This window comes from Perissodus microlepis, chromosome 17, assembly GCF_051167445.1.
Source record: "Perissodus microlepis isolate ML-2025 ecotype Zambia chromosome 17, ASM5116744v1, whole genome shotgun sequence".
Lineage (NCBI taxonomy): Eukaryota > Metazoa > Chordata > Actinopteri > Cichliformes > Cichlidae > Perissodus > Perissodus microlepis.
Genome location: NC_140477.1, coordinates 29982890 through 30005561, shown reverse-complemented (window position 1 = coordinate 30005561; position 22672 = coordinate 29982890). Strand labels below are relative to the sequence as shown.

The 22672-nt window shown below is 39.7% G+C and overlaps 1 protein-coding gene across 2 annotated transcripts; it reads left to right on the top strand.

Annotated features, from left to right (window-relative positions):
- The first annotated feature begins 1038 nt into the window (after positions 1-1038).
- Positions 1039-22662, top strand: eeig2b (EEIG family member 2b). Of its 2 annotated transcripts, none has more exons than XM_084910048.1 (11): positions 1039-1324; positions 7927-8047; positions 9487-9516; positions 9956-10072; positions 10432-10478; positions 11107-11201; positions 14919-15017; positions 15942-16170; positions 17528-17664; positions 18233-18302; positions 19975-22662. In XM_084910048.1, the coding sequence occupies exons 1-11, from the start codon at positions 1179-1181 to the stop codon at positions 20015-20017; spliced, it is 1134 nt and encodes a 377-aa protein (XP_084766174.1). In that variant the 5' UTR covers positions 1039-1178; the 3' UTR covers positions 20018-22662. The 2 variants fall into 2 exon arrangements, with proteins under 2 accessions (XP_084766174.1, XP_084766173.1); XM_084910047.1 differs by having other exon boundaries at positions 14916-15017.
- Positions 22663-22672: the final 10 nt, after the last annotated feature.

The following is a 22672-nucleotide window of genomic DNA, read 5'->3' as shown; positions in this document are numbered from 1 at the left end:
CATCCTGCTTGGGAACAGCCTTTTAACCGCTACTAGGGATGGGAAAAGTTTCTAGAATAACACATGTGCTGTTAAATTGTGCAAGTTGTGCAACAGAGTTTATTGGCTGTACAGTTCCTACGATGTACCACCAGATGGAGACAAACGTCAAATAACTAAACAGCAGCTGGTTTTGCTTTCTTGTAGTAATCTGTCCAATCAGTGCTGCCGAGAGAGGAGGCGGGCTTCGGTTTGCAACAAAAATAAAGCTGTCATCCTTTCACATCCGGTTAGTCATCAATCGCTTCAAAGTAAAATAACCAAGAAACAAAACGGCAACAGATAAAAGGCTGACATATTAAAAGGCAAATGTTTGTGTGCTCCTGGGAATGAGAAAAGAAGATTGCTTAAATAAAGTGTTAGCTCTTAAAAACAAAAACAGGTCTTGGAATTGAAGCAACACATTTATTTGAATTTTAAAATCCCCACGGATCATCAGACTCAAAATCAGAATCGCACACACACACACACACACACACACACATCCACATATACATCCACATATAAGCTACAAGATCTACAAAGCACTGTTTTACTGTTTTACTTATTATTGCTTTCTTTTAGTCGTGTGAAGGGAACCTGCAAAGTAAGAATGCCATTGCTCTACTTAACGATTTGTGTTTTGCGGTGTACATGACAATAAACTTCTTGAATCTTGAATCTTATTTATTTATATTTTTGTTTCCAAGGACCCAAACTTGTAATTTAAAAAAAAATCTGATAAACAAATACGTTTTACAAAGTTTTAAAAAGGTAAACTTTATAAAAGCACTACCCGTCATGGATTGGCCTCCTCAAAGCCCAGGCCTCAACATTATTGAATCAGCGTGGGATCATTTTTATCAGAGAACAAAACAAAAGGTAGCCAACATCCAAAGAAGACCTTTGAACTTTTTCACGCCACTTCCTTCTTTCAGGACAAGCCATGCTGCACATGAAACGCGCGCTTTTATTTTGAAAGATCAAGATAGGATAGAGCTCTGCCAGTACTCTGAGCCGATGACGGACTTTTGTCACCAGTAGCTTCACCATCCTCCCACAAACACCAAGCTGGTTCTGTCTGTGCTTCACAACAATGGGGCAGTAATGTCAGCGACGGGCGACACCGGAGCATCTTTTCAAAGGCACTGAAGCGGTGTATGGATTTAATGATGATGAAAAAGAAGAAATTCAAGTTCAAGGTGGATTTTGACCTGGACGAGCTGTCGTCGGTCCCCTTTGTCAACGGTGTCCTCTTCTGTAAAGTCAGGCTGCTGGACGGCGGCTTCTCCGAGGAGTCTTCTCGGTGAGGGTGCTTGGCTTTGATTCAGCCACTCAAACGTTGACTGACGGCGTGCTGTTCAGTCCGCAGGGTGAACTAACTCATGCCTTTAGGAAATGTTAACAGCTAACTAAGCTAATGGGCTACAAGAACATAGTTAACGTCCAATGTAACGTTAATGGTGTAGGGCTAATTAGTTTCTTCTGGTCGGTGCTAGTTTGCAGCATCGCGTTGCTTAGTTTTTGTAGCTTTGGGTGTTTGGTGGTAACGTTCATTTAAACAAGTGTCCATTTGGAATTCCCTGGTTAAATTTTAGGCCCACTTCCTCGCTTAGTTGTGGAATTAAGTACTGAGGGCAGCTCACTCGTCACATAGCTGTCACAAAGCTGAATATTACTCCTTAAGCTTTTCGGTGCTGACTCAATGGTGTCAGTTCCATATTTTATCATGATGTATTCACTGAAGTAGTGGGATGTGTTTCAGTGTGTTTAATCAACCTTCCGTTAATCAACATACGAACCCGAGTCCTAATGCAAGGACTGTGTATATTGTCATATCCCCATTGCGTCAGAAAATTGTTTCACTTCTTGTATATAGTTGTGTGTATAGCTGACCAGTCTTCACCTACCAGGCCAGCAACTTAAACTTTAAGTGTGAAGTTTTCTTCCTAAACTTTATAAGATCATGCCAATGTAGTTAACATCAGTGTTATCAAATTGAGACGAGCAAAGATAATCATCTCATCTGATTAGCTTTATTTTCATTAACTCTCAGATTGAGTAATCAGACGATTACTGGCTTATACACTATTACATTTCAGTTTTTGTATACTCAGACTGTTAAATGCCTTTCCTGCAATACATACATACATACATGTATGGATACAGGGGCATCAAATCTCGATATTTTATTATCTCTGGAAATACTCTGAACAAGAGGGCTCATCTTATGGACCGCCATCATGAGGTAATGTTATCCGAGCAAACTTACATTATATCCACTCAACCGAAAAACCATCCAACACTGGATACACTTAGCTTGGCAAGGCTGCTTGATGATTGTATTGAATTTTTTGCAACTTGTGGTAACTAAATGGTTGTCCAGAGCACTCAGGACCACTTTTGATTGCAAGATGATTGCACAGGTCGCATGGTAGGAATCAGCTTTTCTGCAAACAGTGTGAGCCGCACTATGGCTTCATGCTGAGCGCTGTCAATATGTTTGTTCAGTGTTCATGGAGAAGTATAGAGAAGGTCACTGTGTCCTTTTGGGTTTAGAGACAGGATCTGATAGTGTGCCGAGAGAGGAACTGTGGTACTGCATGAGGAAGTCAGGAGTGCCAGAGAGGTATGTGAGGGTGGTATAGGAAAGTGAGACAGTGGTGAAGTGTGCGTTAGGACTGACTGGTGGAAGTGGGATTAGATCAGACATCAGCTCTGAGTCTTCTCTTGTGTGCAGTGGTGATGGACAGGCTGACAGATGTGGTCAGGCAGGAGTCTCTGTGGAATATGATGTTTGTAGATGACATTGTGATCTGCAGCGAGAGACCTGGAGAGGGGGAGGTATGCACTGGAGAGAAGAGCAATGAAAGTTATAAAGAAACGAGAGAATACATGTGTTACTGAGTGGAGACAGGTATGGCTGTGAACATGCAAGGAGAAGGGACGGTGAAGGTAGATGAGTTTAAATTAGAGATGGACCGATCCGATATTACGTATCGGTATCGGTCCGATACTGACGTAAATTACTGGATCGGATATCGGAGAAAAATAAAAAAAATGTAATCCGATCCATTAAATATCAAAAAAGCACCTCACAAAACTTGCGACATGGCGTAACTCGGCTCATAACCGTAGCACATCGCAGCAGTGCGGGTCACGTGATAGAGCGGCTGTGTGTATTTGTAGCCTCGCTAGCAATCCGGCATTTCATCTCCGAGGAAGTTATCCCAGAGAGAAGTAAAGCAAGTGTGTAAGTTCATCTCTGAATGTTTGTAAAGCATTCCCGCGTTAAGCTTAACAACAGATATATGGAGTGACCGCCTCTCTCTCTCCCTCTTCTGCTGCTACTTCAATCATGAAACTGATTAATGATCAGCTGATCGGCTTTTCTGTCGCGAGTCCGTCTCTCTTGTTTTTCTTTTATTGCTCATTTCGCGCCAGAAAGAGGAAACCAGCGGCTGAACAACAGCAGCACGTTTAAGCTTGATAAGCTGTTGTTAGAATTTATTTAATATTACTTTCTACACCAGGATCCTTTTCTACGTAGCTGACGGCTGGTAACTGTGCAGGGGCGGATCTAGCAAAGTTTAGCCAGGGGGGCCGATAGGGCATGAACAGGGAGAAGGGGGCACAAAGACATACTTTTCTTTCTTATTCTCATTTAAAATGTCTAGCTTTAATAAATAATTATCCGAATCTTACACCCAAAGTTTTAATCTGATGTAAAATGTATAGAAGTCCATTACTGTATATAGTAACTATTAAGTCTAATATACCCTAGTAAGCTATAGTACTTTTTCCTTTGGGAAGGTACCATCTGTGCAGTCTGCAATTTTGTTGAAGAAAGGTGTTGAATCTATTTGATTATTCTTGAAAAAGAACTGATTTCTGTGTATTTTTTTTTCACACTGCATCAAATTATAGTTGATTACGTCAATTAAGCATCATGAGGTGGAGGGTGGGAGGTGGTTCCCTATTTTATTTTATTTTATTTTTTTTGCTGGGAGTTTTAGAACCCTATTAGTTAGGTTGCTTAATATTTCTGCTAAGTACTCTTTAAAATACCAGAATAGGGAGGATGGAGCAGGTTTAAGTTTATTAGATTGATCAGTTTTGCTGAACTATGAAATATTTTGGGTGCAGTGTATTTTTTGCATACAGGTATAACAGAATAGCTTTAGTGTTTGTTTTTTTTAACTTGAGTATGAACTTATACAAAAAGCAGCAAGATATAAAAAAAAAAAACTGTTTTATTGATTAAAAAATACACTATATCGGATTCATATCAGTATCGGCAGATATCCAAATTTATGATATCGGTATCGGTATCGGACATAAAAAAGTGGTATCGTGCCATCTCTAGTTTAAATACCTGGGGTCAACCATCCAAAGCAACAGACACTGCACAAGAGAGGTGAAGAAGTGAGTGCAGGCAGGGTGAGGAAGAGTGTCAGGGTAATTTGTGACAGAGGGATAGTAACACGAGTGAAACAGAGATGGTAGTGAGACCTGCTATGATGGATGGTTTGGACACTGTGACACTAACAGAAAGACAAAAGGCTAAGTTGAAGATGTTAAGATTTTCAATGGGAGTGACCAGAATGGACAAGATTAGAGTTGGGGTTAGATGGAGGCCAATGAGCCGCTCTGGTGACCCTAAAAGGGAAAGAAGTATCAATAAGAGCCTGAAATTTATATTTCACAGTTAGCTATGTCGCTGTTTGTTATTTCGCTGTCAGTAAGCAGTACCAGTTAACTTAAGTATGTGCTTGGATTTTAGTTATAAAAACACACAGAGCTGCCCAGTGTTGCTCAGATATATGTGAAGCTTCCCATAACATTAAGACAGTGATGGACAGCAGCGCTAAGGAGAAGAGACTCTGAGCCAAATGACTCATTTGCAGCTCTCTTGTCAATTCAGAGTGACAGGACAAGTTGTTCAAGCGATGGAGTAATACCTTTACTTTCTGCATTTTACAGCAGAGCTTCAGAATTGAAATATTAATTTTAAGCGTTATATTGTAGCATTGGACTCAACGTAAGATGCACATTTTTCATTTTTTTAATGAAAAAAATCTAAGGCTCCTGCAACATAAACTCATTTGCAGCATCACTCTAAAAACCAAACCACAGGAAAATCAATTGAAAATTCAGAGTTCTAAGTATGCACATTAAAAGGCCCACCTACTCCTGAGCGTGTGTTGGCCACATTGATACAGCTTTCCCATAAACAGAATCGACATGTGCAGTATCTCTGTTTGTACATCTACAATTAACATCCAGGAAATGACAACCCAGCTGCACATGGTTTGTGTCTTTTTCTTATTGGCTAATAGGTGGTCTTGTGACACATGAGCTTTGCAGCTTACCTCAGCCAGTTGTAGTGGTTTGTGTGGAAACGAAACGATTTGCAAGCCAAAAAAGTCATTTAAAACTAACAAATAACAGAGGCTGAGAAAAAGCTGCTTGGACAGCTTAAAAGGGGTTGCTTAAATCTCAGACTTGAATAAACCTAAACATGCACATCTCTGAGAGAAATGTTTCATACTCAAACAGCACCCTGTGACAGCTCCGCTTGTCTAAAATAAATGCAGGTTGCCACATTTCAAACAGAAGAAAGAATGTAAATGAGGAGTTACTCGACTTTTAGCTTATAAGGTGGCAGCACACATGGTGTGACATATATAAACTGGTAAACTCTGCAAACCAAAAGTGTCAAAATATTTGACCACATACACATTATAGTTGTTATAAGGAACCGCATCATGAAGTACCAGCTTTTGGCCATGACAAGAAGTGACCTTTTGCAGAGTTGTCCCCTTAAGTATGTTAACTGTGTCAACTTAAAGCTGTTCCTACAGACATGTCCATTAATGCCTTTCACTCATAAATTAGACGGGTCTTTAACACTGGATAAAAGCAGCAGCACACATTGTTTTGTAGTTTTTGTAGGCTTTAGGGATTACATGGGCTTCACTCTGATTATATAACAGGCTTCTGTTAGCTAAAAAGGTCCAGTCTGTGCTTGACAGTGTGAATTAGGATGTTTTCAGATGTCATATCAATGTCATCCTTTTATTATTTTTATGAAATCTGCGGTCTTTTCCACGTGTAAGTAACCACTTTAAGAAAAGAAGGAAAATAAAGATGAAGCCAAACAACAAAGTTCTGTCCCTAATTAATCCCTAATTGGCTCGACAGTGTTTTATACTCGACCCATTGCTGATTTAATAGGATTTTTCTTTCTTTCTTTCTTTTTTTAACATCAGTTTGGTTTATGTTAGACTGCCCCAAAAACTAAATTTCCTCTCAGACTCTTTTAATCTTCCAAACTGGAAGTGGAAGGGAAGTTTTCCTTTGGTGTAGCTTTTCATCTGATCTGCTCGGCCATTTCTGGAAAAAACAGTTTGTTCTATTTCTATAAAGATGCATCTTTGAAAACATGACAGTGAAAACATCCAGAGTGATCTAATCGAGGTCTGAAAGCTTTGCCTCCAAACAGTTGAAAAGATTTGTATTTGTGGAAGCATTCCCGTATGAAGTCTGCCTGCAGTCGCCTTTTTAAAGAGCATGTGTCGTTTAACAAGAGACCCGAGCCGTGTAGAGGGATGACAGAGATGACCTCTGCTTGTGCTTAAAACCAGACTTAGTCATAACGCACGCTAATAGGATTTTGATGCGCTGAGAAGTGCAGTGAACCACAGCGCATAAACTCGAGTCAGAATTCCCGAAGCACACGGTGTGTCCAGCTGGCTGGGAGTTCCCTCTCGACTCGGGGAGTTCGCTGTCTGAGATTTATCAACCTCAGGATGGAGTCAGCGTTTGTGAAACATTAGTCACGCATCTGCTGCTTTTTATTTATAGTAATGCAGGGATACAGGGCAAAACGCAGCCCTGTATGTTCATTCGGTTTTGCCCATCTTAAAAAGGAGCTGCACACCCTGCTAATTGTTGTAGTCGTAACGCTCCTTTCCGATTTCAGGCTTGTTACATCATTTTTATTTATACTGTATTAAAAAGTCTTTGTGTGTGTTGAAATCCAGCCGAAGTCAAACCAAATGAATGGTGTGTAAGCTACCAGATGGAAGCTGGTTAGGTGAGTGGGAGAGGAGAAGATGCCAGTGAAAGTGAGGCCATCTGCGGTATCGTAATTCTGCCCACGCTCAGTCTTTCTCTTTCACTTCGTCTCATCCTTTCACTGACAGCAGGCTGCACCTCACAGTCGTTTTAATCTCTAGACGGTGGAGGATTTGCCGCTCTCTTTTTACTTTCGTGCCAGTAAACACCACACCTGCTACCAAAGCCCCTGGATTTGTCAGTTAAATGAATCAATAGGAGAAATTAAGGCTGCAATTAAATAGCTTGCTTATTAGGTGCTGAGAATGAGCACATGGGCTCGTATTGGCAGCTTGAATGGATGCCCTTAAGCAGGGAAGAGATCCGGGAAATGTTAATCCAGCAGTCTTTCAGCTGAAGTCACTTCATTTGTTACGTAACAGAGAGATTGAAATTTATGAAATGAAGTTTCTGAGGGCGGGTTGCGTGGCTGTATACATGATTTGGGCTGGCTTTCACTTAAAATGTCGCGATACATTTGTGTGTTTGTTTTGGTAGCAAATCAAATAATTACAATAGATTAGAACTGATATGTTTGTTGGTTTGTTTGCTCTTTAGAATGCAAATATTTATTTCCCAAATCCCTTCTGTATACAGCGTACAATGCAAGTAGAGTCTAAAACAATAAAAAATACTCAAATGATTTTATCAATCATGCCAGTGTTTGCGCCAGCCTCGTTTAAATCTAGAGGCCAAGTTGTGAATTAGCTTTTCAGGCTCCAGCATACGAATCAAACAAACATGTGACCTTACTGGGTGCTTAAAGCTGGTGTCTGTGTGTCCATACAGCGAACCTGTGCAGGCAAACTGTGTCCGATGGAAGAAACGGTTCTCTTTCCCGTGCAAGATGAGCGCCAACGCAGGCACAGGTGTTCTGGACCCCTGTGTGTGTCGTGTGTCTGTCAGAAAGGTAAAGTATTATGATTTAGCCTTTTTCCCACCACTCTCATCTCACCCCAACCGGTCACGGTAGATAGCTGCCCACCCTAAGCCTGGTCAGTCCTTCTGGACAAAGTTTCCCTGTCCTGAGTTGATGCCTCCTGACGTTGTGATAATGAACAGAGACTTAACCATTACTTGAGTCATAGTGGAAATCAGGACATAAAAACTGGATGTATAAATCACCTGTTATGTCTGAAAAAAGCTGCTTCAGGAGTTTAGTTTGGGGTTTTTTGGCTTTTCCTCAAAATAAGCTATTTTTCTGGCCCCACACAAGTTACACTGTCTACACTAAGTTTGTGCAACGTTACAAGGCACTACAGCTTCATTAACAACCCAATGTCTCTGGCTCTTTGGCTCAGAGTACTACACAAAAGTTGTGCAAACTCCTGTAACGGACACAGTACGCTAAGGAAAATAATTTACTTTAGCTTTACTAGAGTAACTAGTACATGTACATATACCCCCTATCACACAGTGTACACTGTCAGTGATCTCTACTCTAGTTTGTTTATTATTATGTATACCTGCCCAAAGACTGCAGATAGAAATCAGCTAGTATCTAAATCTGGTCAAAATCCAATTTTTTTTCTTATGAGATCAGTATTTTTGTGCATTGTCCCTGACAAATAAAGAATAAAACACAAAAAAAGTGTTTTCCCCAATTCAGCTGGTGAATGGCTGTTTTCTTGCAGGACAATCACAATCTCCTAGATAACCATCTCCAATAGATTTCTATTCAGGATACACTGAGTTCCATGTTTTCTCTCTTGCACAGTCTCTGGCTGTGAGCATGCATGTTTTCATGCTCACTATTGCACAAAGAGGAATTGTTGGCTTAGTTTCTATATTTGTAATATTTTGAGTTTACCATGTGACGTTCCCTGAGGTGACATATGATCTCATGCAATATAAACTAAAATCCAATTAAACTGAATCTGAAAGCTATTTCTGATGTGTTTCTCCCTTTGTTTTAGGAGACTCATAATGTTAAGTAGTCAGATAATCCCTATGTTTCCTACATGGGTGCTTCCTTTTTACCAATGTAATTTTTTTTCTTTTCATGTTGTTGAAAATTTCCCATCACAGCTTTTTGGATGCAACTTTGAAAGTTTTCTGGTGATAAGAACATTGTGTTTAACAACTGTACAGTTTTACCTTACCTTACCTTTATCCCCTCAGCCTTTTACTTTAGCTTTTAATTATTATACCTTTTTTAAATTACAGTATCAGGAATGTAGAGAATAAACTGATGTTTTTAATTTAGTGTTTCCCCCCCAAAAAAACTTCAAGGATCAGTTCAATATAAAACATTAGCATGACAGCTGGAGATAACTTATGGAACCTTTTTTTAACAGTATCAAGTCATTTTATTAATGTTATGTTTTTGTTTTTGCTTGTCTTATGCAGGAGCTGAAGGGTGGAAAGGCATACGCAAAGGTAACTCATTACAGGCTTACAATGCACTACCCCTGTCCTCTGAGCTGAACCTCCAGGTCACCCAGATTTTACAGTAATCAGCCATATTGAAGTAGCTAGCCTTGTGAGCATGTAGCAAACAGATGGCCTTCACTGCCTGCAGGTTGGCTCATTATGTTATGCCTTTTCTATTTAGTTGAAAGTAATTATTTAATGAGCAAACTAAACCCTATTATTATACATACTCAAGTAGGTATCCCTTTCCTAGCTTATCATTTGAAGAAAAAGTGAACTGTAACATTTGCTGATATTGTTTTATTCAAGTTTGTCTCCTGTCCTTCTTGATGTCATTTTCCATCCGGAGTTTGTCATATTGCTGACTGGGAAAAAGATCCGTCTCCTCAGGGGCAAATAACAAAACACAAAGGTTACCCTGTGTCATTCTTTCTTTCTCCTTCAGCTTGGTTTTGCAGATCTGAATTTAGCAGAGTTTGCCGGCTCAGGGAATACAACCCGCAGATGTCTGCTGGAAGGCTACGATACCAAAAATACTCGTCAGGATAACTCCATACTCAAGGTAACACAGTCGCACCCGCAGCAGTCTGATGTGACTTCAGTGACACAAGTGCGGTGTTTTTCCTCAACTCAGAGAATCACACTGGAAAGGTTTTTGCATAAATGTTGCTAGTAAAGATGAGTCGTTCAGTGGAGCCAGAAATAATCCATGGCCATAGATGAGAGGTGTCACCTGTGGGAAATAAAAAGGATCGTGCAGATTCGTGCAGGCCCACAGTCGTTATTTGCTGTTTTTTATGACCCCTCAATCAGTGAGCACATTTTTGCTGACTCCAAAGCAAAAGTGGGCAACTTTTCTGAAGTTGGCCAAGTTGAATGGAAGTAAAACCTAAGCTAACTTTTTTTTCTTTCTCTCCATAGGTTATCATCAGTACACAGCTCATGTCGGGGGATCCCTGTTTTAAAACGTGAGTTAAGGCAATTTTTTGTACGTCTCTGCAGAGTCTGTGAGCAGAGATTGTTGACTGAAAAATGTTTAAACTGGAAAGTCATTTAAATCCAATCGTTTTCGGACTAAAACACTAATCATGCTCTTTTGTGAGCTGTGCTTATCTGGATTTGTGGATAATACAGCTAGGACAACAAAACCAACCCAATGACCTTTCCTGCACCGTAACTTAAAACCTCTTTGTTCTCTCAAAACGGCTACATTTGATGCACCAGCGCTGTTGCTTGTGCTCTGTCTTTATTATTTCCTCAGTTATTCAGTGTCATATGGCTAAATTATTACCACAGAACTGTTGCTGTAATTTGCCGCTTGCTGTTCCAAGAGCTCTAGCTGTGTGCGTACTACTTACAGGTTTAAACATTGAGACTTAAAGGTTTCTCTGGATACAGGATTTTGCTACTCTGAAGTGACTGTGAGCTTAAGCTGTCATTATTTAAAGCATTGAGTAATAGCTTGTACTTAATGTGTTATATTGTATTTTCTAATCCTTTAGCAGTTTTGTCTTTTTGTCTTTGCTTAGGGTTTAGTTGATGCATTTAAGTATAGGAGTAGAAAATAAAGGCCAGTTGTTTTGCCTCTGTCATCAGGCCTCCCTGCACAGCAACAATGATCGCGATCCAGGGTGATACAGAGAGCCTCCTGGAAGAGAGGAAGGGAGGGGATTCACAGAAAGGCTGTTCCGGTGAGGCCAATCACGCCACATTACACTCCTCTTCTCTGCTTCATCTTCTCATTGGCTTTGCCAAACATTTGCCGGCACCTGACAGATCGCACTTCATCACAAGCTGAGAATTTCTTCTTTCAGAGTTTAGCTCCACTTCTATGTTTCAGTTGTTATTATTATCTAAGATCGTGCAGCCACTCCTGTCTGCTGTGTCAGCAGGGATTTAAGTTTTCAGTTAGTCCAACCGATTTCCATCAGTTGGAGTCGTGAACGATCACTCGTGAGATTAGCATTGATCTGGAGGAGGAGGAGGAGGAAAAGTTGTTATCAACAGACTGACAAAAATGAGCATTGACAACCTGGTTTTCTCAGCAAAAACAAAACTAAGAATGAATGTATGAATAAATAAATGTAATATTTAATCAACTAAAGTAAACAACTAATACAAATAAAAGAAGAGTATTCGAGATGGACAAATGAAAGTGTTTTAAAGCAAAGTGATGAAAGTTTTATTCAGTAAAGGTTTTCCTCCACTGCTCAGAATTTATTTTCTTCAGCAGATTTATCTGTTTGGCTTGATGTACCACCATTAAAGGCTCCTTTTATTTGATTTTCACCCATTCTGGGTTCAAACTGATCAAAACGTAATACAGTGCGCTACAAATAATAGTCTCCATGCCAGCAGAAGCAAACGTTTCTAAAGCTATTGAATCACTTCCAGGATAAATAATTTTTCTTCATTTAGATGTATTCCTGGGAAATTGTGTCAAATTAATATATTAATGTTTTTCAGTCATTTAGTGTCGTCTCTCGAGCTGAACCCAGACAGGAAACATGATTATGAAGGAATGAATAGGTGACAAATTCATGTTCTGAATGAGTCGCTGCTTTATAGTTGAGAAAACAGGAAGCTATGCAAATGATAAAACCAGGTCAGGAGTAGAGACAGAGCAGCTCTGTTTGATCTAATAAAATTTGGAAATGAAAATGTAAAACGCAGTTACTGTAGAGAGCCCATCTGTGTTACCACAGAGCAGAACAACCTGCAGACCCAGCTTTCTTTTATAAACCACCATAGAATGACACCTGTAACAAAAGTAACACACAAACCTTTACTAGCTTTGACCTGTGAGTTACCTGTGATCTAGTGAAGTGTTTGATAACTTAATTCACTCTTTGTCTTTTAATGCTGCTGTCACACCAACGAAAACAGTAACACAAGCAAAATGATTGTGACTGTCTGCAATATACTTGCAATTGTGTTGCCTTTAGAATAGCTGCTTTGAAGATGAGGGTTGGGTCACTTGCCAGTTGTTGTTGTTTTTTTTCTCTTCAAAGCAACTTTGGTACATCAGTCTGCAATCAGTCTGCTATAAGTTTGCAATAGAATCGGGTCAAGTTGTCAATTATGTGGAACCCGTTTGTGATAATATAGCAAATAACTGTGATAATATCGTGTCATATTACAAATCTGTTGCTGTCTACATACACAGTCCAGCCAGAACCTCATAGGTCTAAAACAGAAATTCCTTCGCAACTGCTGACTTTGCTGCAGGACAGCAATTAGCCTGCAGAATCACATTTGTTTTATAGAAAACAACCAGTTGACGGTACAGACGAGCTGCTCTGATCAGTGCAGACAGACTCGGATTGATTGCAACGTGTTGGAAATCTGTCTGCATTTATAAATGAGACTATGATTATTTGCAAACATTTGACAGGCTGTCTGAGCATGATTGCAGTCAGTTCGAGTCAAACTGTAGTTGTTGGAGACAAGTCGGCTCCCACCAAATGACGTAGTCGAAAATGGATGCCCTGACCGCTTGCAATCAGTTGTCAAAAAGTAAAAGAATCCAGTGCAGTCACAAGGCAATGGTGGATTCTAGTCACAAGAAGGTTGCTGTCCTATTTTTAGTCTTTTTATTTATCTATTTAAAATATAACCTTTTATTTAATGAGGAAGTCTCTTGAGATTAAAGTCTTTTTCTCAGGGGAGACCTGGCAGAGCAGGCACACACTTTTTTTAAAAGAGACCTTCATCTGTGATGAGTTTTCATCCCTTGTAGATGGTGAATGTGACCGGGCCTTTTGGAGGGGGCTGTAATTGATGTGTCAAGTTCCTGCTAATCTGGTTTAGATTTATACAGGAAGATCGTGGAGAGCTTCCAGGAGCTTCCCAGCATTGTAGCTTGTAAGATAAAGGCAGAAGCTAAAATTTATTTCAGTTAGGGGCAATCTGTAGCCCACGCTGTACTGTTCTGTGTAGCTGACAAAGCTAAAAGATAATAAAAACAAAGTGTTCATGAGTAGGTCATCATAATCTTAACAGTAATGTTTTTAGCTGTCATTAGTGTCACGCGTCGCTGCTGATATTCATTTGTCAAACTGCAGACTGTCCTGTCTGATTTTTCCTGTATTGTAGACGCCATAACTCCTACTGTACTTTGCTCCCATCCCCTACTACAAAAACCATTTCTCTTGAAGATTTCCCTTTCAGCGCCTTCTTCACTCTTATTCAGTATGTGTGTTCATGTGTGAACGCATTGCTGTGTTTAATGCTTGTTCTTCCTGGAAGCTTCAGAGAGTAGCAGAGCTCTTTCATGTATAATTTAAACTAGCTTTCTTTTAGATGAACCACAATCTGCTCTAACCCAGGGGGCTTTTACGTGCTTAAAAATAGGACTTTTGTGCTAGTCTTTCTGGTACGGGTTGTGTGTTTGCATGTGCAATGCACTTGGTGTCATTCCCAACATGCCTTAGCGGTGCATGCCCATGTTTCGTATATGTGCAAGATGCGCCAGTTCAAGTCCTGTATGAGAGTCTTTGATCATGTTTTGTTGGTGGATGTTTGTCCAGCAGAGATAATCTACACAAACCTGTTGTTGTGTCATTTAAAAGAATTTAGGAGAGGTGTAAGAAGTCTGTATGTTTTGGACAAGCTGCTGTTTCTGGCTGTGATCACTGTGGATTTGTGCAGTGCAGAAGGGAATTCTTTCTCTAAATTAGAGGAATGCCTGGAGTTAAAAGAAAAGAAGAAGAAGAAAGAATATAAAAACTAGCCGTGAGGTCATTGTGACCACCTCCCCTTATGTGTCTCTGGTTGTTATCCCCCTCTATGTAGTCTATTTTCTGCTGTGTTGCTGAGGCTGCTGAGACCTTCCCACAGACATTTGAACTCTGAAATGTTATTGCTTTTTGGCAGATCCCACTTTTTGCCCATTTGACATTAAAACTGTGGCACGTGTTTTTCTTTTTTTTTTTTTTTCTTTAAAGGCTTAAATTCAAAGAATTGTTATCCAAGCTGTCAACTAGCATCCAGCTTTGCCCTTCTGATGATATATTTTCACAGAGATTTTATGCATTGCAGACCATCTTTTTGGTCGCAGAACTAACTTGAGCTCTTTTCAGATGGAAATATGTTTGTTTTCGTCTGAGCAGAAGTGACTCTGTCCCTGCACATGCCAACTGTGGCCACTGGCTCATTAACTCAGAGATAGTGAATTATTTCACTCTACGCATGAATATCTTTCCAGCTTCCACTACCTACTTTCACTTTGAATACTATACATAAATGTTAGTGATTATGTTAAACGAGTCCACAGCATGGGCTTATCTGAAGGCAGTTTCTTTATTTTATTATTTTTTTTACAGGATGCTTCATAGAAGCTGTACGTGCATGTTTTTTACTCAAATCCACATCCAACATCTGGGTCTGTCCTTTTTTTAATCCAGCAGAGAATCGGGAAGGGAAGTGCCCTGTTGTGTCAGATGACCCTGGTGGCTGCTGCCACTCCCGAACTTCCAGCTACGCCAGCCAACAGTCAAAACTCTCAGGTAAGGGTATAAAATGTAAACCGTTTTTTTGTTTTTGTAGTTATCATCTACTGTTGTTCATATTTTGCTTTAGAGATAGTCTATGTATGCATCCAAGCTAGCAGCGAGTAGTAGAAATAAAACATAATGCTAATTTTTTTTGTTCGCCTGCAATCAATTGTACTAAATAATAGGAGTGTAAGGTCAAAATGAGAAAACAAGGCCTTTGGATTGAGGAGGAGGGAAAGAATAAAATCATATTTCAGTGACACTCCAGAAGCGCAGTTCAGAGCCAGGGCTCGAGTTTCCATTGCAGGCAGATCGGATAACAGTAATAAAAGATCAGAGGAAGTGAAGAGATGCACTGAGCTCAGCTCTAATGACCCGCTCATATAGAATTTAAAAATGTATTTCCTTCCATGTGAAATGGTTGATAGATTTATTCAAACCTCTCATTAGTGTGTGGGAAGTGACCTGATGCCCGAGATCTCTTCTTGCTTTAGCTGGCTTCCCGCAGACATGAACAGCATGAGTGTGGGTGTCACGTGAACGGCTAAATCATTTAGTACAGAGCAAGTTACAAATCTGCTGCACAGTGCATTAAAAAGAACAAAAACTCTGTATGCACTTGATATGGATTGATTCATTTATGAGCTTAAATAAGTCATTTGTCTCCAGTTAGTAATGAAAATATTGGACTTGTGTGGGTACGTATCAATTGATGTTTATTAATGTTGCAATGCAGATTTAACCCATGTGCTATATTAGGAATATATATCTGCAGCAGGTCTTTGCAGTGCTACAAAACACTGGTGCAGGATTTGTATCCATATGATGCATTTAAGGGGAATTGTAAACAGAAAATTGTACCTGTTACAATCTCTGAGCTTATCAAGTAAATTACTGGTGCTGTATGTTAATACAGTCACTGCCCATGTCTCTCAGGCTATAGCACCGGTCACTCCCGCTCCTCCAGCATATCAGAGTTCAGCCACCGGAGAAATCATTCAGTAGGCAGCGCTTCAACAGGTATTGGTAGCATCCCGGAGCCCAGTGAAGACAGAGAATCCAGAACCTGTCCAGCTTTGCCTGAGCACCCAACCTCCTCAGCAGCTTCCGGCAATGCTCCGGGCACACCAGTGCGGAGTGCATCCTCCTGTGAACGGCTCAACAGGTAAACCGGTTAAAGCTGCAGACTGAAATGATTTATTTATGCAGTGTGTACTAAAAGTATACACAAATGTTTCTTTGTCATATTTGATGAGAGAATCCAGTTAGCATGCCAAACGTGGTAGGCTTTTATGGTAGGAGTTATACTTAATACCCCTGAGACCAGTGTCACGTTTCAGGAAGCAGCTGTCAGAGTAGAAGAGCTTTGGAGGAAGTGTATTTGTGGTTTCATTATGTGAGCTTTTATTCTTTGAAAGACTCTCAGTGTGTTTATGGGATCTAAAAATGTCCAACCACGAGCAGAGGAGTATTCCTGGGGGCTAGTTTTACATGCAGCTTAGGATGCATTTATGGGAATTTACTTATCAGTTTTCTTGCAGAGACTTGATAAGGAGAATATCATATCTGCACCTCTAAATAAACTACCATTCTGCCCTGTTGCTAAGATACCTCACTGTGACAAGAAAAAGACAGGAAGTATTGTCATGCTTCTGTCCTCTGCAAAATGGCACGTTTAGTCTTTTTTTTTTTTGCAAGGATGAAATGAATGATAATTAATGTGTGAATTGTTGTTAACAAAGGGTGCTCCAAGTGCATGTGGTGACAGGATAGCTTTTTCCTGTTACGTTGTTGCTAACCTAACCACATATTTACTTTTCTGACATGCAGCTGTAAGTAAATTTATCAAACTCAGGAAGCAGGAAATGATTGAGCTTCCTACACTTACGAATCGAGTGATTAAAAACTCAAACCTTTTGCCAGAAAACAGTCAATACAGATAAGATGTCCACAAAATTACAATGCATACGTGACTACCATGCTAACCTTGATAATAATCTTAATAAGCAGTGTTCACCTAGTTGATCACAGATGTTTTCAGTATTAACCACATTGCCAGCAAGTTACATTAACAGATGAGCAGAGAGGGGTAGTCAGAAGGCACACTGCACTAGCAGCAGCAGTTCTAGTGCTCTTTACTATACGTTCAGACACAGTCATGACCTTTTAGATCAGTTGACTTCTAAATAATTTGCCTCGTCACTGTATTTACAGGTAATATTTTAAAAACTTTTATTATAATGTATAAAAAATGTACTTCACTTTACATTTATGGTGATTAAAACACACGCCACTAGTGTTGGAAACTGAATTAATTACAATGGACGTAATGTAAGTGATTGAAACAGTAGTTGAAACACTGTATAGTTTTGACTGGGTAAGCAGAAGTAAGCAGGTTGATCACTCCACTTCATTAGCACAAAATGAAATGTGAAGTACAGGAAGCAAAGCTTCAGTTTGACTCTGCAGTAAAAGCAGCTGTCCTCAAACACTCCAGACACTCTTGTGTATTCTCCCTTCAGACACCCAGTGAAACAGGACTCCATGGAGTCTCAGCTGAAGAGAATGGACGACACTCGGGTGGATGCTGACGATGTTGTGGAAAAGATTCTCCAGAGTCAGGACTTTACACCCGGCCTACTGGACTCAAGTGCTGAGGGTATGACATGTCCACTTTTTTGTTTTTTGTTTGCAGTTGTTGTTTTTCTTTTCTTATCCTTACACTAAAATGACATAAACATGAGCTATGGGACCTTTCCTTTTAAACTGGTCTCTTAGATAAAGAATAAATTGTCAGTTTCAAAACTTGCATCTCTGTGAAGTATATAAATGAAGAAAATCTTCACAGGCAGAAGCAGGTAGTATCTGATGGATCTACAGAGATTTCAGCTTAATGAATAACTAAAATAGATGAATCAATACAAAACAAAACAATGGGATTCATCCCAATTCTAGGTTACTACTGCATGTGTTTAATGCACGGCACATTTGCATATTCATTTCCCATGAGTCAGTGTGTGTGTGTGTGTGTGTGTGTGTACTTTAAGGAGTGAGGCATTGTTTTCCCTTCCAAGGTCTCATCCAGCTCAAAGCTACAAATGGAAAGCTGCTGTCAATAGATGATTATTTTTAGGTTGCCTAGCAACTGGCTGCTCGTCATGACAAGAATTATACAGGAGGATGTGGGTTCTCCGTGTACTGACCAAATGTTATGAACACCGTTTCAGAGGAAGGCCTGCGTCTGTTTGTTGGACCCGGGGGAAGTACAGCGCTTGGAAGTCATCACCTTCCCACCAGGTGAGCATCACAATTACCTGAAGAAAGCAAGCAAACTAGTGTAGGGATTTCTGAGGGTATGATTCCAGAGAGATGAGTGTACACCGCCTTCCAAATTATTATGCAAATAAGATTTTAGTGTCGTAAACATTCAATCTTTTGTTTTCAGTTAAACTCATGGATGGTATTGTGTCTCTGGGCTCTTTGGATCACTGATATCAATCTCAGACAGCTGTCATAATTAGTTTGCCAGGTGAGCCCAATAAAATGAAAACTACTTAAGATGTTCCACATCATTGAGCATGCCACAGGTTTCAAGCAATATGGGAAAGTAAAAGGATCTCTGCTGCAGAAATGTGTTGGTGCAATACCTTACACAAGGTCTGAAAACATTAGATATAATATGAAAACTTAAGCGTGATCATTGTACTGTGAAGAAACCTGTGGCTGAGTCAGAGCACAGATGGGTTCGTGCAGACTAAGGCATAGAGATGAAGGTTTCTGCCAGACAAATTCATCAGATTCACAGAACAGCTGCTAAAATGCCATTACAAAGCAGCAAGCAGGTAATTGAAGCTGCTGGTAGTCCCGAAAACCTCAAGCTCAAGCCTCCAGAGGCTTGCAGTTGTGCATAAACCTACCATTTTGGCCACCACCTAACCAATACTCACAAGCAGGAATGGTTACAGTAGGCCCAGAAATACATCAAGAGTAATTTTCAAGCAGTCTTACTGAGGGGTGCAGTCCCACTCTCTGGCATTGCCAGCTATGGGAATAAAAGAAGAGAAACACATGGTGTGGCCCGCATCCTCCCCTGACATCAACCCTGTAGAGAACCTTTGGAACATCCTCAGGCAAAAGATCTGAGGGTGACGAGGCAGTTCACATCAAAACAGCAGCTGTGGAAGGTTATTCTGACATCTTACAAAGAAATTCAGGCAGAAACTCTCCAAAAACTTGGAAGTTCAATGGATGCAAGAATGTGAAACTGATATCAAAGAAGGGGTCCTGAGTTAACATGGAGTTTGGCCTGTTATGGTTTCAGTAAATATGACCTTCTCATGCTGCAAATTTATCAATTTTCAGTTCTTTACAACCAATAAAATGTTTTGAAACTGTTGTGCATAATAATTTGGATCAGTGCATTTTGAGGGGTTTTTTGTTTGTTTGTTTGTTTTAAATTTGCAAAACCACAGCTGTCATTGGGAGGTTTGTTCAATAAAATCTGAATTGTGCTCTGACGGTTGATGACTTGAAAAGTACACTGACTGTCATTAAATCGACTATAAAGGAAAACGACAAATATCATTTGCATAATAATTTGGAATGCAGTGTAGTGACTTCACAACAGCACAGTTGTCTCAATGTTAATACAGACAAAAAGCTGATAGTGGTTCTTCCTAAAGTTTACAGGTTTGGTGCAGAGCAAAGGCAAGTTCTGATGACCATAGACTTTGCAATGAAGCACAACCTGAGAGATAGAGGGGGACTTTTTTGTTTTCAATTAAACTCAATGTAACAAAACTTCTAACAACTGTTTACCAGACCAGCCTTGGAGCTCAGATGATATTTTGTACCTCCCACCCCATCTTGGTTTTATATAACACGATTTCAGTTTGGTACCTTTTGTGATAACTAATGAAGATTTAAACAAGTGTGTGATTGCCAATTCTGCCTCCTCATGTCCTCTTAGGGTTGGTGGTGGAGCGTACGAGCAGGTGGTGATTAAGCGTTAGACGTGCAGCATCTCTGATTACACCTGAAACAACTGGAAATGAGACCGTTTCCATTTCAACCTTCATTCCTACTCGATCAGCATGTGTCTAAGCTGATCACTCAGTGATCCGTCGACATTACACCAGTGCCCTTCCTGTGTTTATATCGGTTAAGATATCATTAGGAGAAAGAAGTGGACAGGTTTTATCTTAAAGAATCAATGAAAGGGGGAAACACGGTGACCAGATTGTTCTAAAACACTTGTACATGTAAATTCTGGCTCCCTGCTATCCAAACTCCAAACATCCAAAGTAAAACCAACTGAAACTTTTATGAAGTGAAAAATCTACCTTTCCTCTCCAGACGGCACAAGGATGGGAAGATCAGAACGGACTGAAAACACATCACATCCTATCAGGACATTCCTTTGGTGTTTGTTTTGGACTTCCTTTATCAAATAGGATTGAATCTCTGCTGATAAGCTACTCAAAAAGTAGTCGTTGGCACTCCGGTGAGAATATTTTACTATGAAAAATTGAGCTATTTGATGTGTGAATGTGTGTGAGTGTATGTGGTTATTCCTTTGTTGTGCTGGTACACCGGCCACTTTTATTAGCAGTAACAGTAACGCTGTTATCTCAGTGAAGGGACACATAATCTCTTGTGAGGAATGCCACATTGGTACCCACACAGAGAAAAGAGGACAATTTCCCCAAATGTAATCACAGAGGCCCCCGTTGTCTAAATGCAGAGCTGTCAAAAATATTTAGTCAATGGTGACTTGGCTATTTAATATTTGTTTTGCTATATAAACACTGTAGAGAATTAAGACTGTGCTTTTTAACAGCTTTAACCATGTTACAATTAGGAGATGGAAACTAAACCAAAAATCACAGCATCATCAATACTGCAGCTAAATAGAAGCAAAAGAGCATCAAGAAAACCCCTGAAGTGAAGCTAAAACTACATTAAAATCTGATCATTTCCCTAATTGGCAACCTCATTCTCTAGTTTCTTCCTCTGTATAACAAAATAAGACTAAATAGTTCTTAGGGTGGAGAACTCCCAATGGTAACTGGCTACAAGCAACAATCGCAAACTAAATTTCATATAGTTGTTTTTGTTAAGTGTCTCCACACAAAAATAAAAAGAGTCATATCTTCAATATCGTCAATAAAATATCAAACGTATCTGTTTTTCTGGATCCAGGTGTATTAATCATAACAGTGTGGCAGAAGTATGTAGTCCCAGACTGCCCTCTTTTATCTTGTTACTGCTCTTTGCATTTACATGGCAGTGAATGCATAAAATAACAGTAGCCTCTGATGAATACTGACATGGAAGGGTATATATATATTAAAATATTCACTGTTGCAGATGTATATCTATTTGTAGCTATATCACTATGAACTGTCTTGTGGATCAGGATGCTTGCACAAGAAAGATCCTGTGACACATTAACTGTTTGACTGGTGCAGCTGTTGTACACTATGGTTTTTTTCTTTAGTTTTAAAATATAGGACAGAAAAGGATTAGTTAAGTAATTCACTGCCATGAAGGAAATCCTCAATAGCACCTGTACTTCAAAGAAAAGACCCAGAGTATTACAGTAATTAGGTGTAACGTGTATATCTGCTAGCTTCATATCAGCAGGCAGTCTTGAGCACTCAGATGCACCAGTTTTAAAATCGTTAGTGCCATGCATGTAGACTTTCCATCTCTAGCCTCTTAGGAGAGTGAGTGCACAGTTTAGTTGAACAAGTTAGCCAAAGTACACAACAACCGTTATTACCTGGGAGCCTGTAGGTCTATGCACATTGAAAGCATTAGACACATAATCAGCGACAACAGACTGTACAGCATCTAATCTTCTGTCTCCTGTCGTAAGCCATAGTAGAAGTAGGATCAATGCCTCTTCTAGATTAACTCTTATACATCTTGTATCAATATCTGCACAAAGTGTCATCAGTGTATGGTGTTTTAACTATACGTCAGTGTTCTGTCTTTACGTTCCCGTGCTCTGCATGACTATGGTGTTGTTTTTAGCCGTGACAAGCTTTGCAGAGCCTGACACATTGTAATGTTTTCTCCTCATTTGAGCTGTACCATCTTCTAATCCATTTCCACGCTGAAGGAGGGATGTTGCTTGCCATTTACTACGTAGGACTTAATTTCATTTGTTCAAAGAGAAGATGTCTGCATAAGCATCAGTGTATATGATATAAATGTAAATCAGTGTTATTTTGGTTTGATGTTGATCACATGTAACGAACACGGCTGTTTTTGAATCTTTCATTGCTGATATCGTGCCATATTTTTGTTAAGATTTTTGTTTCTAAAAGTCTTTCACTACATATGACTGTTATGTGTATGATTTATGGTGACCGGTTGTTTTGTTTTGTAAAATAAAAATCCCTTGTTTTACCTGTGTAAAACAGGTATGTTCATCTCGGTACCTAACATGTTGTTACAAACATGGTTGCTTCTTCTCTTCTGTGAAGCTGTTGTCTACAAAACTAAGGTGTATTCTTCTGTATAGTGATGTTCCGACACGGTCCAGTGTGTTCCCTGTTAAAGACTTGTTCTTTTGACCAACATTTGCTTCTTTAACAAGTGTACTGGATGCTTAAAATGTCTACAGTAGAATAAAATGATTTAATGTTCACTAGCCTGTG

Bases quoted from the DNA above. Each gene is read 5' to 3' on its own strand.
- eeig2b (XM_084910047.1), top strand. From the start codon at position 1,179: ATGGATTTAATGATGATGAAAAAGAAGAAATTCAAGTTCAAGGTGGAT. The intron at 11,202-14,915 runs GTGAGGCCAATC...TTTTTAATCCAG, and splicing joins TTCACAGAAAGGCTGTTCCG to CAGAGAATCGGGAAGGGAAG. The intron at 17,665-18,232 runs GTATGACATGTC...ACACCGTTTCAG, and splicing joins ACTGGACTCAAGTGCTGAGG to AGGAAGGCCTGCGTCTGTTT.